The sequence below is a fragment of the Komagataella phaffii genome, chromosome 3 (genome assembly GCF_000027005.1).
Source record: "Komagataella phaffii GS115 chromosome 3, complete sequence".
NCBI lineage: Eukaryota > Fungi > Ascomycota > Pichiomycetes > Pichiales > Pichiaceae > Komagataella > Komagataella phaffii.
This window is the reverse complement of record NC_012965.1, coordinates 1065639-1079539: the sequence shown is the minus strand read 5'-3', so window position 1 is coordinate 1079539 and position 13901 is coordinate 1065639. Positions and strand designations below refer to the sequence as shown.

The following is a 13901-nucleotide window of genomic DNA, read 5'->3' as shown; positions in this document are numbered from 1 at the left end:
GAGCTGATTAACAACAACAACCAAATGAGTGCCAATTCTATTTTCACACAATAAGACGTTAAGACAACTGGATTAATATAACTGTTAATACAATGTCTAATCAGATTGATTCTCAGGAAGATGGTTGCCAGCTGGAGAGGCTTGTGTGTAGGGTGTTCTCGTTGTTTTTCATGCTTTTTCGTCGGAGGCAAAAGAGAGGGGCGCGAAATTACGGAGATGGCCAGATAATTACGCACCAGGGTTGGGGGGAGGTGCTACGACGCTTCGGGACGGTAGGTGGAACCACGATACGCGGATGCGCGGGTACTATCTAACCTGTCTTGATGTTTACGTGCCATCGCTGGGATGAATTATTAGTTGTCTATGTGTTTATATGACTCTACTCAAAGAACTTAGACAAAGCAGCTTTCTCTTTGGCAAGACGGTCTTTTCTGGCCTTCGTGGTTCTTTGTAGAGATTGGCTAATTGCAGGATCACCTGGGGATAATTCAAGTGCTTTCTGGAAATCTGAGATGGCTGAATCTTCGTCTTTCAGTGAGCTGTAAGCACTTCCTCTACGGTAGTAGCCTTTGGACTTGGCCTTTGCATCCGCAGATTCATCCTCAATGACCAATGTGGCATACTTAATCGTGTCTTTGAACTTGGAAACTTTCAGTCCAGCCAATGCCACGTTGGAGAAGACAGATGTTTTTAGCAGCTCCAACTTAGAGCTCTGTTCCTCTGATAAATCTGATGGTATGTATTCCAGCAAATAATTAGCAGCCTTTTGATACTTTTCGAAGGCGATTTTGGTGTCACCATTTTTGAAATACTTTGTACCCAATTCTTTGATTTCAGTGATGGCCTGGTAGACCTGTTCAAAGTCATCGATGTCTATGTTCTCATTATCTTTCAGAACTTCCTCATACTTGTCTCCAGTCTCGTCGGAGATGGTCAAATCTGCGTCTTCTGGAAGTTCACCACAGTCCTCAATGACAACGGGTTCAATTGGAGCTTCACCTTCGGAGTTTCTTTCAATCTTTCTAACTGTGGCTTTACCAGCAATTACTTTTCCAAACACTACATGCTTGTTATCCAGATGAGGAGTAGGAACGGTGGTGATAAAAAACTGGGATCCATTAGTTCCTGGTCCAGCGTTTGCCATAGAGAGAAGGAACGGTTTGTCATGAGTCAATTGGAAATTTTCATCTTCAAATTTTTCTCCATATATGGATTCGCCTCCAGTACCGTTACCGTTGGTAAAGTCACCACCTTGTACCATAAAATCCTTAATGATCCTATGGAAAGTAGAACCCTTGTAGTGCAATGGTTTCCCAGACTTACCTATACCTTTCTCACCAGTAGATAAAGCTCTAAAATTCTCTGCTGTCTTAGGAACAATGTCATTGAAGAGCTCAAAGATTATTCTGCCAGCTGGCTGGTTGTTGATGGAGATGTCAAAGAAAATATGAGAACGGGGAGTCATTACTGAAAAAGGATTGGATGGGGGGCACTATGGACGGGTGTCTGATTTATACGGATTCGGTCCCCTTGTTTGAAAAGTAAGGCGCGATTGTCTAGAAATTTCTGAGACACAGGGCACATTGTAAGGCAGTTTCGAAGGGTGCGACCTCTGCGTGGCTATCCTCCTAGATCAACTGAATCGCGCCAACATCTGACTCTAAGCAATTGCCAGTTTTGACTCTTCGTCTCATCTTACTTCTTCATCTTGAACTAACCATATAATACAATGGCAAAAACTTTGGAAAGAGAAGAACCACATTATTTTGGGGCTGGGCCAGCGCTACTGCCTACTTCAGTATTGCAAGAGGCTGCCTATGACTTGGTCAACTACCAGGGTGTTGGTATAGGTATTGGTGAAATTTCTCATCGTTCTAAGCAAGCTAGTGAAGTCATTGATAACACGAAGGCCAATCTAGTTAGTTTGTTGAACATCCCTGATACACATGAGGTTTTTTTCTTACAAGGGGGAGGAACAACAGGATTTTCTTCTATTGCTTCCAACTTGACTGCCTCCTTTGTTAAGAAAACTGGAAGGAAGGGCCGTGCTGCTTATGCAATCACTGGAACTTGGTCTAAGAAATCTGTTGAAGAAGCCCAGCGTTTGGGTTTGGACGTTGACATTGTTTTGGATAGTAAAAAAGTTGATGGAAAATTTGGATCCATACCCCCAGTTGACAAATGGAGCATCCCCACTGATCTATCAAACACTTCTTATGTGTATTATTGTGATAATGAAACTGTGAACGGTGTTGAGTTCAAGGAGTTCCCATTTGAAAGTTTTCCTGGTGTTGAAGTAGTTGCAGATATGTCATCCAACATCTTATCAAAGAGGCTGGATGTCAGTAAATATGGATTGATAATGGCCGGTGCTCAAAAAAATATTGGATTAGCTGGAATCACGATCTATATTATCAAAAAGTCGTTGCTTGAGCAAGCTGATGATGCCACTTTGAAAGCTCTTGAAGTGCCTCTTTCACCAATTGCGGTTCATTATCCTACAGTAGTCAAGAACAACTCCGCTTACAACACAATTCCCATTTTCGCAGTTCATGTCGTCAATTTGGTCCTCAGGCTATTAGTAAAGAACGGTGGTGTCGATGCCCAACAGAAGATAAACGAGGAGAAGGCTTCCATATTGTATGGTGCGTTGGAGAAGTTCCCACAAGTTTATGAGTTGCCTGCTTCCACCGATGCTCGTTCTCATATGAATGTGGTTTTCACATTGAATGGTGACTTGGATGCTGAATTCTTAGCCCAAGCTGCAGAAAGGAAGCTAAATGGATTGAAGGGTCACCGCTCGGTTGGTGGAATGAGAGCCTCCATTTACAATGCTGTTTCCTTGCACAGTGTCCAAGAGTTAACGAAATTCATCATCGAATTTGCTGAAGCTCATTCTTGATCCTGAATCTTTCCGCCAATATAATACGTAACTTCGGCAGTTTCGTCTTCGTTCAAGATGCAATGAAGAACCAACGCATGGTTTTCACTAATAATCATTACTACTTTGTAGCACAGTTCCGTCAGTTTAGCTCCAAGCCGCCAATCCTTTAATTTTATCTGCACACTATGGGGCATATCTTGATCTTGTGTACTAAATTGACTCTGTTGCTGTGTCTCTCCTTCCAATTGCTGAACTTGTAAGAATTCTTTCCATGATAGTTGAACCTTTCTGGAATCCTCTTCAATGGATAGCTCAAGTCTTCCACGGTTTGTTCCTGTAACGCAGATATACCCAGATCTTTTATACCGTTCAATACGTCTGAACAACGGTAAAATATCTCTGTCGAGCTTCATCAAAACCTCCGCATGGGTCAGTTGGGGCTCTACGATACCTTGATCGATTTCAGCCTTCAAAACTTTAACTGGAATCTTGAAACTGTAACTTCTAGACGAAGCCATAGACACATGCTCCGTGTAGATCAGCGATAGCACGGCCATAGATCTGTTCTTCTTGGAAGATTCTGGACCTTCATTTGCAACTGGTCTTCGTTGAAGCCTAATCGACAGCCCATCTGAATTGCTCTTGTCGAAATTTCTTAACGCGTTGATCAAAGGGTCAATATTAGTCTCCACACATAGCACATTATCTCTAATCGACTCAACTTCGTACAATGGAAAGACTTCCTGCGATATCTTGCACCAAGCCTGGGGCTCATTTAAGGCCATACTTATTATACATAGATGCACAGGAGTAAACCTCAGCACACATAATTTTCGTAATGGCTGTATAGCTGATAATGTTGATAATAACACATCCGTGTTGGATACGCATAGCTTCAATTTCATTGTACGATGTGGCTCATCAGGACAAACAGAGGCTAAAGAACCAGACTACTACTACAGATCAGACCTCTAGCTCGAATGATCATCGATTACATAATAGTATTTATTGTACAGGTGTGTTGGGTTTTATAATTACGAACGGACCATCAAAATCTGGCCAATCCGTACTCAAAAGAAAACCACGTTCTTATAGCCCATTATCTGTATTCGTAATCCACGATGGAATCTTGAACAGAGATATCCAGCTCAAGACGCAAGAATGAAATCTTCACGCCGAGCGAGGTACAGGGCAAGGTATTTAAAAGTTGTCTCAGTCTACTTGGTCATGTTCACAAGTTAACATCATCAGACTTGTAGTTGTCCAAGACAATTCTATAGATAAAGTTTGGCGAAAATCCCCCCACGTTAGTGATGTAAATATCAATGTTTTCAGGGTCGATGTAATCCATCAGCGGATTAGTCACCTCACATCGACCTACTAGATCTTGATCGGAATAATCTATGACTTTTCCAGAATTGCCCACCTCTATCAAAGAATCGTTATCAAAGGGGTAAGTTGGGGATAATTTGTACAAACCTGCTACTGTGAACACAGGAGTACGGTGTTCTTTGGCGCATTCAGTTACTGCAGCTACACCCGAGGTGCTTACACATCCTCCGTTAACAAACACAGAGCGGGCTCCAATGATGACTTTTCCGACACGAGACATTACTGCAAAGACAGTTGAATCTGGAATCAATACTGTGTCTATTTTGGCATCTGCCAATTTCTTAACAAATTTGTGTGCATCTTCTGTATGGTTAGGAAAACACTCTGTTACCAAGACAGTGAATTTTCTCTTCTGGCGAGCCTTCAACAAAAAGTTCAATACAGTTTGTGAGTTGGGAGTGGGTGTTAGCAACACCTCGTTGTCATGAATTAAATCAATAGACATCAATTCTATATTTTCATGAACAGCAGAAATTTCATCCATGAGGTCCCGGATTCCCTGAATTACGAGTGATCTTAGATCTTGAGTGCGCTGTTTAGCGTCACTTGTGCTATGTTGTTGCTGGTTCTTCGTATCAGTCGTGCTAAGCAGAGAGAACATGGAGCTCATCATCGCCGTATTCTTATCTATATCCGGCTTTTCCCTGTCCATTTCTAAGGATTCATCACGAATAAGCGACAAAACTCGGCGCACTATGTTACCAGATGCAAACTCCCTCGGCTGAGCAGCAATAAGCTGCCTTCCTGCGTCTCTAATTAACTCAATGAGTTGGTCTGTGTTCTTCCAACGGGCCATAGTTATTAGGCGCATCAGCAATTGCGCAGTCTCTATCGCAACCTTATAAGAACCGGCTAGCTGCCTCCGTTTGAGCTTATATACAAGCCCATCCACTTGCTCTTGTATCTGTTGCTGTGTTTGGGACATAAAGGAGATGGGTTTAGTAGATGAAGTCAGTTTTCTTGGTAACAGAAAATCCATGTGAGGTTTGGTGGTGTTGGGACAGGCGGGTAACTTGAAGATGAGCTGTTGGATGTCGTGTAACATTATTCTTCAAAGAAATCACCAAATACATCATGCTTAGCTTGATAGTTTCTAGTCGTAGTTTTGTTCGCTTCATTGGCCATTGTCCTATTGTCATTAATTTTCATTACAGCTTCTCTTACAGAAGCAACAGAATTCTCAACTTCTTCGAAGATTGATTCTAGGGTTGGAACGTTGAAATGTTCGTTATCATCCAGTAATCTTCGAACATCCATGTCAACCAATCTTTGCAATTTGTCTTTTCTGGCTTTTAAAAGTCGTTTCTTGTCTCTTAGCGATGGCAGTGGTAATACTTTCTGAGTCTTCATTTCATGCTGTGTCTCAACCTTAAGCTCGTCTTTCCTCTTGCCTTTCAATTTTCTTGCTTTCAATTTCAAGTTCGAACCAAATCCCCCTTTTCCACCGCATAAAGGAATCCTCAATTGCAAATCCACAAAGTCGCCCTTTAGCTCACTTACGTTCCTCAATTTGAGTAATGGGCTTCCATCCATTTTAGTGATAACTCCTCGTTTCTGTACAGTTAGAGGTAACATGTTCATAAGGTTTCGATTCAGATCTTCAATGGTGGTATCATAGTCCGTCACTATTCTCAAGTCAGCCAGACCTGGCATTGTCTTGACGAATATAACAGGCATTCTTAACGGATTATATTGGAGAGCGCTCTACTCCATACAAAAGTTAAACTACATGCAGAAGATAATAACTTACCCGGCAGAAAAGGCGCGAATTTCGAAGAACCAGGCAAATATCCAGTAATCGCAAATTTCTTTCACTTCCTCACCATACTTGGTTCATCAAATCATGTTGCTTCGTCGTCAGTTCACCCGTGCACTTAACAATACTTTTCCAAGGGTCATTCGTCCAACTCAGCTGGTTAGAACTGCTGCTACTTTTGACCGTTCCAAGCCACATGTGAATATCGGTACTATTGGTCACGTCGATCACGGTAAAACTACCTTGACTGCCGCTATTACCAAGGTTCTTTCCAGCTCTGGTGCTGCTGACTTCAAGGATTACTCGTCCATTGACAAGGCACCAGAAGAAAGAGCTAGAGGTATTACTATTTCTACCGCCCACGTTGAATACGAGACCGCCAACCGCCACTACTCTCACGTTGACTGTCCAGGTCACGCTGACTACATCAAGAACATGATTACCGGTGCCGCACAAATGGACGGTGCTATTATTGTCGTTGCCGCCGCTGATGGTCAAATGCCTCAAACTAGAGAGCACTTGTTGCTTGCCAGACAAGTTGGTGTTCAGAACTTGGTTGTCTTTGTCAACAAAGTTGATACTATTGATGACGAAGAGACTTTGGAATTAGTTGAAATGGAAATGAGAGATTTGCTGACTACCTACGGTTTTGATGGTGACAACACTCCTGTAATCATGGGTTCTGCCTTGTGTGCGTTGGAAGGAAAGCGCCCTGAAATTGGTGAAGATGCTATTAGAAAATTGTTGGATGCCGTGGATGAATACATTCCTACTCCTGAGAGAGATCTTGAAAAGCCATTCCTGATGCCTGTTGAGGACATTTTCTCCATTTCTGGTAGAGGTACCGTTGTTACAGGCCGTGTCGAGAGAGGTAACTTGAAGAAGGGTGAGGAAGTTGAGATTGTAGGTTTCAACGATCAACCAATCAAGGCTACTGTTACCGGTATTGAAATGTTCAAGAAAGAATTAGATCAGGCTCAAGCTGGTGACAACGCTGGTATTTTGTTGAGAGGTATCAAGAGAGATGACCTTAAGAGAGGTATGATCTTGTCTAAACCAGGAACTGTTAATGCTCACACTAAATTTTTGGCTTCTCTGTACATTTTAACCAAGGATGAAGGTGGACGTCACTCTCCTTTCGGTGAGAACTACAGACCACAGATGTTTGTCAGAACTGCTGACGTCACCGTTGTTCTTAGATTTCCTGAAGACGCTGACCACTCCGCTCAAGTTATGCCAGGTGACAACGTTGAAATGGAATGTGAAATTGTCCACGCTACTCCATTGGAAGTCGGACAGCGTTTCAACATTAGAGAGGGAGGCCACACCGTTGGAACCGGTATGATCACTAGAATCATCGCCTAAGAACGTTGTTCTGTTTTTTTAAACGTATGTAAATAGATAGGCCCGGTCTGAAGTAAATAAGATTAGTACATTCTCTTCGTGGTCATCAAAAGCCCCAAGGTCGACCAAGCTTTCTCCAGTGATCACTAACTGCTATCAGGCTTCCACCTCTTTTTCGTAGGATACCATTCATGGTGGATATTGGTGCTTGGACTCTAACATCATGCCCTCTTTCTTTTAGATGGCGTATTAGTTTATTATCTCGTGGAAACTCCAGAAGAACTTCTTCCGGAAGTAGTTGATGATGAAAGCGTGGATATGCAATGACGTCTAAAAGATCCAGGTGATAATGGTAAACTCTTATAATTGCTTGTAAAACTGTGGTAGTGATCTTGGACCCTCCTGCTGCCCCGATGACAAAATGAGGTACTCCCAGAGAATCAACAATTACGGTAGGAGCACATGAAGAGAGAGGTCTTTTGTAAGGCTCTACCCAATTATAGATTGATGGATGCAAACCAAATGCATTAGATGATGTTGGAACTGAAAAATCGTCCATTTCATCATTTAGAATAATCCCTGATATAGGATCGTGTATTTTAGATCCAAATCCAAGGTTAACAGTGGTTGTCATAGCCACCGCATTACCGTATTGGTCAACGATACTGAAATGAGATGTACCATGAGGATCATTAGGTAGAAAGGCTGGAGCATAATCTTTCCAAGAAGGAAGTGTGTGGGAATCATTAATTTTGGCATGAGTTTCTATTGCCCACTCATCTGATTTGTATCTGTCGTACCTCTTCCTATGATCGTCAATTTCAGTTTCGTTGGTGGAGTAAATGTTCAAATCTCCAAGGTTGCTTCTTACTGAAGCCATCCACTTCATCGTTTCAACAAGCCTTTGAGACTCAACAGCCCCGAAATCATTATGAAATTCCTTGAAATCTTCGAATAAGTCCATGAGCTTCAACCCAGCAAGGAGCACCAACCCTGAGGATGCCCCATTGGACGTATAAACCGTAAGGCCGTCAGATGTAAAGTTATGCAATGTCAACGATTCTTCAATTCGAACTCTATATTTTGCAAAGTCTGAGGCTTCAAGGATTCCTCCATACTTTCTAGTAGCATTCACCATGCTTTGTACTATATCGCTCTCTGGGTCATAGAATAGATCAACGTTGCCACTTTCAGCTATTCTCCTCAACGTAGTAGCCAACATGGGACGATTAATCCAGTCACCTCTTTTTTTAATTTTTCCGTCTTCATTCAATGCAAAGGCCCAATCATATGAATGCTCGTAAATATGGTGCTCAATAGATTTCAATGCACTAGAAAACAGCGGATCGACAGTCCATCCCACCTCAGCCAACTCAGCAACGGGCAAAATCAAATCTTTCCACTCAACATTACCAGAACCATGGTGCTGAAACAGTTCATAGAGTCCCTTTAACTCTCCTGGAATGGCGACAGCCAAACCACCTACTCTGGCCTTCTCCTCATGATAGTTGAACATTTCTTTGAAACTTTTAGAAGGAGCCATTTCTCGACAATCAAAACTCAGAGCGGTAGGATTATCAATTAACTTAGAGACAATGAATCCTCCTCCCCCTATACCGGACGAATACGAATTGATTGTTCCGATACACAGGGCCACGGTGACTGCTGAATCGGCCGCATTGCCACCTTGCTGCAGAATAGATACACCTAATTTTGAACATTGTTCTATATCGGACGCCACTGCTGCATTTTGAACACTAATTGAATAGTTCTTTGATGGGGTAAATGTTGGGCCATCAATTGGCAACGTAATGTTGAACTGTGGGTCATAAATGTCTTTCGAGTGAACCTGCTGAGCAAACAGCTCTGCGTCATATTTAAGCCACGTCAGAAATGTCAATGCTACGGTAAACACCCCAAAATACAGGTAGCTGCCTATTGGGCGGCTTTTTGCATGGTGATACGGTTTCATGGTGTCCGAGATAGGTGAACGAAGCAGGTACAATCAGCTACTCATAATTCAGAAACTGCTTATCTGACGTAATATTGAGCCAAAAGATAGGGACGCGCGAGAAATCCCAACCAAGAGGTTTCTATTCGCAAGAACATAACACCAGTGTTTACTCTAATGTCATTTTCCGAGCAGATCCTTGAAAGACCAATTGAAACTATTTTTAACCTGATAAGGCCAAAAACGTTGCTCTGCTAGTATGAAGGACGAGCTAGAGCTTCCGGCTCTGCCACCGTTAGAGGATCGAAAACGAAAGTCCAAAATCTCCATGGACCCTTTTGTTTTTGCTAGCGAGTTTGATGAAGATTCCTACGACTCATACAAGAAACAATACACGGAACATGTCAAAGAAACAATAGGGTTGTCCAGGGACCCTTTCGATGTGGAACTCCAAAAGCATGAACTGAAAGACTTAATACACGCCATTACTAATGAAATCAAGCTAAAGGGCACTCGTGCGCCATATTTTTTCCTTCCATTCAGACCTCAGTTGAATGATTATAGACTGAAGGTTTTTCTGAACAGAGTGTTTATAGAAGGAAAACCTGCTTCTTTGAAGGTGATTGAAAAAGTCGTAAAAAAGACGGATGAATTCACGTTGACTTCTGCTCTTAAGTTTTTATGGTCTAGACTCCCCAATGGTTACATTGTAGGATGGAAATCGTACGCCCAGTTTGCAAAACTAGAACAGGAACAAAACTATCCTCAACGCGCTTTTTTGGATATAATACCTCAATGTTTACTATCACCATCCCATGCCTCAATTGTTTATGATTTCTTTGATCTTATTGTAGCTATTGCAGCTGACACTAAGCAAAACAAGATGAGTGCCCGAAAGATATCGAAAATGTGTGGAATATGGGCATTCGGTCCTATTAAAGTCTCCCCCAAGGGTGACACAAGCTATCACAGAGGAATCGCAAATTGGTTGCCAGCTTCGGATGCCATATTTCACTTACTCTTGTCCTTCGTACGTTCAATGCTACCCGAGTCTCCAAATGATGAATACAAGCTACCCAGAACGCTGCAAAATCTGGTTCTTTCCAACTCCTACCCACCAGCAGAAACAGTCCTAACGTCCCGCAGTAATCTAGTCGATGTTCCCCTTATTACTTTGAAGGTTAATAACCCTTCTCGCTCACCTATAGAGATGCTCCACAGGGTTGGAAAAACACTCAAATTTGATGATACAAATCTGTTTTATACGAGAGAAGAATACATACTGCTAAAGTCTTTATTCAAAGATTATCAATCCTTACCTCAAAAGCTATCTAGTGAAGGAAAAAGGGTGATGGACAATTTTTGTATGTTTGATGAAGACCTAATATCTGACGGAGCAGGATCTAACCATATTCGATTTAAACTTTGCTCTGGATGGAGTTCAGAAATGTTGCAACCATACGAAAATTGGGACGAGTCCAAGGGTGATTATTTTACTGCCAATATCTCCAAAACTCTGATAGATGATTACTTTGTTTGGACATGGTTAGCCTCGGTTTCTTCAGAGCAGACTAGAATAAAAAGGAATATCTTTGGAAAAACTTATATCCTGGAAACAGAAATTAGCCCAGGGTACAAGAAATGGGTTATTGTTGAAGAGATTGATATTAGCAGAAATGGATATGACTTGGATATTGAGTTAAAGGAAGAGAAGTTAAAGAAGTTACAAATGAACATTGAGAAACTGGAGAAACGAAAATCGAACTTATTGGAAAAGGAATACCGAAATCAAAAGAAAACAAAGCCCAAAAAGTTGAATAAGATAGAACCTCCTCCGAAAGACACGCCATACGTATACAGAGGCTTTCCTAAGGACTTTCCCCAGAATTTGGCTGAAAAAGAGCTTCCACCTACACCTCCTATCATAAAAGAGTCATTACCGCAAAGCATGGATAAGTCAGGCGATTATATTTCGTTGAATTTGCCTAAGGATGAAGAACAAAGAGTGACTCTGACATCGCCTCACAAAGCACAGCAGAAAGTAGCACCTGCTGTCCGCCAGATCTCTGAAGGAGTAAGTGAAGAATCGAATTCATTGACGATTAGCGATGAACCTGACTCAAGCTCTTCCGTAAACCAAGATTACTTACTTATTGAGAACGATAGAATTGATGATCCCATGGATGACTTACGTGACATCATTGAGCGTATCGATATTGAAGAAATTGAGCATCAGAACTATAGCGAACTGGTATCCAAAGTCTCTCCAACAGTTATAACGACGAGACCTTCAATGAAAGAGGAGAAGAGAGGTAGAAAAGAGGAAATTCGTAGAAAAGAACCAAAAATAATTAATGGACCTAAGGAATTGGGAGGAGATGTCTATCGTGTTCCTGGTGATATTCCAGAATCAGATGATAGTTTTTATTTGCAAAGGAAACCTCCGTCAGATTCACTTCCCCGACATTTAAAGGGAGTTTCTCCTCCTCCTCTTTCAACTGAACATAGTCCTCGTAAAGTCAATTCTACCAGCAGTTCTCCATCACTACCTGTACATGTTTCTACAAATTTCACTCCGAAGGTTGAATCTAAAAATACATTGAAATCTAACATTTTTAACGAGATTGAAAATTTGGAAGCAGAACTTCAAGATGTTTTGAATGATGATGTCAGCTCCAAAGATGTTCGACTAGGATTAACAGCCGGAACTTCAAGCGTTTACAGTTCGGTTATGTCTCATAGAATTGAACGAAACGAATTTCCAGCAAGATCTGAGAATAGTTCAGAACCCCTAGATCATAATCGAATCGACCCTGTAATCACAAAATCACCGGTAGATAACCAGGGCACTCCTCAGACTACTCCACAAGTAAGGGATGGAGCTGAACTATCAGATACAACGCCTCAAAACTCAAGAATACGCCAGCCCCCTACTGTACGCCAACAGACATCAAGTCCACTTTCCCCTCTTGATAGAAGAAATCCTTTGCAGAACTCCTCTCAAGATTTTATCAGTCCCAAAAATAAACCAGAGACATATCATACACCATCACCTCAAGAACACTACCCACATCAAGTATACCCAAATGCTTCTCAAGGACCAGCTCCTAATGGCAATTCATTACAAACGTATCCACCTCAAAATTATCCACCTCGAGATTACCCGCCACGAGGTTACTCTCCTCAAGCTAATCTTCAGGAATACTCGCCCAAAGGCTATCCAACAGAAGGTTATCCATCACAAGGTTATCCACCACAAGGTTATCCACCACAAGGTTATCCACCGCAAGGCTATCCTCCACAAGGCTATCCCCCACAAGGTTATCCGCCACAAGGCTATCCTCCACAAGGCTATCCTCCATCGGGGTTTCCTCCTCAATCATATCCATCACCATCTCACGGACAGGGTCGTCGAATTTACCACCCTGTTCAAGGGACCCAAGGTTACTACCCTCCACCTAATCAAGCACAGTATCAACAAACTCAATTCCTACATCCACCCAGCCCTTATCAAGGTGGTGCCGGCCACCAGTCATCGTATTCGTTGACGAGAGACCCCCGTTCCGCATCCAATTCACCTCGCTCGTCTAATTCGCCTGCCAGATCACAGGATGCAGCAACCCCTGAGACGTTCTCTCAAAAGATGGTAGCAAACAGCTTTGTTCCGGCTGCAAAGGTAAATAAACTACATGGACACTCTAACAAGAGTGCCGATAAAAAGAACTTGCGAGATGCATTAAATAATGGTACCTTTGGTATTTAGTGACAATTAATGATGATGAATGATTTCAAATCTTTAAAGAGAAGGAAGAAACATAAAAAAAAAAATAACTACGCTAACGTCGTGTGCACTCACCGTAGCATCCTAGAGTTCGACAAGTATGGGTAGCGGCCCTTTCCGCTGCAATTGAGTTTTGATCAAGTCGTTTCATCATTTCCATGGAAATACGCCAATGTGCACTGACAAATAGTGTCCCGATTTCTTTGACATATCGCGTCTATCAATTGGCACCAGATGTACTCATTCCCATCGCCTACCTACTCCCGGAATATATCAAAGCAATGAACGTAATAACCCTTAAAGTATCTCCCGAAAAGCTGGAGAAGTTTGGAAAAATAGATACGCTAGAGATCAAGCAACCTAGACCGTTAAAGAAATTGACTGTCACCCTTAGTCAATCCAACAGTGCATCCACAACAAAACCAAGTACGCCATTATCCAAAAGAGCTTTGCTTGGAGACAGGTCATCTCCGATTCCATCGGATTCACCTTCCTCGTCAGCAGCTGGAAATGGAACTCGATACAAAAGTAAAGGGGCACCGGGAGGTCATTCTCTTTCCTTGTCAGGAACGCTAGATAAAACAGGCGAGCCTAGAAAGTGGTTTCGTCAAGCCAGAGAAATAAAATCTTTCAGTGGTTTCATAATACCTTTTACTACTTGGAAAGGGGAATGGAAGAAAGAAGATGATGAAAAAGACACGAACACTGATTTCAAAAATGAAAGCAATAACTCCACTCCCATAGGAACACCAATACCAGAATAAAATAAAGGTTAAAGGGACAGCTACAGGGT

General features: G+C 42.1%; 8 protein-coding genes across 8 annotated transcripts; 3 read left to right on the top strand and 5 right to left on the bottom strand.

The window, feature by feature from the left end:
- Window positions 1-379: 379 nt before the first annotated feature.
- Window positions 380-1465, bottom strand: PAS_chr3_0567 (Peptidyl-prolyl cis-trans isomerase (cyclophilin); the record flags this gene model as incomplete). Its single annotated transcript, XM_002492749.1, has 1 exon — window positions 380-1465. One exon carries the CDS (start codon window positions 1463-1465, stop codon window positions 380-382), a length of 1086 nt encoding a protein of 361 aa, XP_002492794.1.
- Window positions 1466-1729: 264 nt separating this feature from the next.
- PAS_chr3_0566 (3-phosphoserine aminotransferase) lies at window positions 1730-2902 on the top strand (the record flags this gene model as incomplete). The annotated part of the gene is made up of 1 exon (XM_002492748.1): window positions 1730-2902. One exon carries the CDS (start codon window positions 1730-1732, stop codon window positions 2900-2902), a length of 1173 nt encoding a protein of 390 aa, XP_002492793.1.
- PAS_chr3_0565 (Hypothetical protein) lies at window positions 2893-3789 on the bottom strand (the record flags this gene model as incomplete). Its single annotated transcript, XM_002492747.1, has 1 exon — window positions 2893-3789. One exon carries the CDS (start codon window positions 3787-3789, stop codon window positions 2893-2895), a length of 897 nt encoding a protein of 298 aa, XP_002492792.1.
- Window positions 3790-4115: 326 nt separating this feature from the next.
- PAS_chr3_0564 (Beta subunit of the translation initiation factor eIF2B) lies at window positions 4116-5255 on the bottom strand (the record flags this gene model as incomplete). Its single annotated transcript, XM_002492746.1, has 1 exon — window positions 4116-5255. The coding sequence occupies one exon, from the start codon at window positions 5253-5255 to the stop codon at window positions 4116-4118; it is 1140 nt and encodes a 379-aa protein (XP_002492791.1).
- A 65-nt stretch (window positions 5256-5320) lies between these two features.
- On the bottom strand, window positions 5321-5953 carry PAS_chr3_0563 (Hypothetical protein; the record flags this gene model as incomplete). Its single annotated transcript, XM_002492745.1, has 1 exon — window positions 5321-5953. One exon carries the CDS (start codon window positions 5951-5953, stop codon window positions 5321-5323), a length of 633 nt encoding a protein of 210 aa, XP_002492790.1.
- Window positions 5954-6119: 166 nt separating this feature from the next.
- PAS_chr3_0562 (Mitochondrial translation elongation factor Tu) lies at window positions 6120-7397 on the top strand (the record flags this gene model as incomplete). Its single annotated transcript, XM_002492744.1, has 1 exon — window positions 6120-7397. One exon carries the CDS (start codon window positions 6120-6122, stop codon window positions 7395-7397), a length of 1278 nt encoding a protein of 425 aa, XP_002492789.1.
- An 85-nt stretch (window positions 7398-7482) lies between these two features.
- PAS_chr3_0561 (Gamma-glutamyltranspeptidase) lies at window positions 7483-9348 on the bottom strand (the record flags this gene model as incomplete). Its single annotated transcript, XM_002492743.1, has 1 exon — window positions 7483-9348. One exon carries the CDS (start codon window positions 9346-9348, stop codon window positions 7483-7485), a length of 1866 nt encoding a protein of 621 aa, XP_002492788.1.
- Window positions 9349-9586: 238 nt separating this feature from the next.
- PAS_chr3_0560 (Protein involved in positive regulation of both 1,3-beta-glucan synthesis and the Pkc1p-MAPK pathway) lies at window positions 9587-13872 on the top strand (the record flags this gene model as incomplete). Its single annotated transcript, XM_002492742.1, has 2 exons — window positions 9587-13073; window positions 13343-13872. The coding sequence occupies 2 exons, from the start codon at window positions 9587-9589 to the stop codon at window positions 13870-13872; spliced, it is 4017 nt and encodes a 1338-aa protein (XP_002492787.1).
- Window positions 13873-13901: the final 29 nt, after the last annotated feature.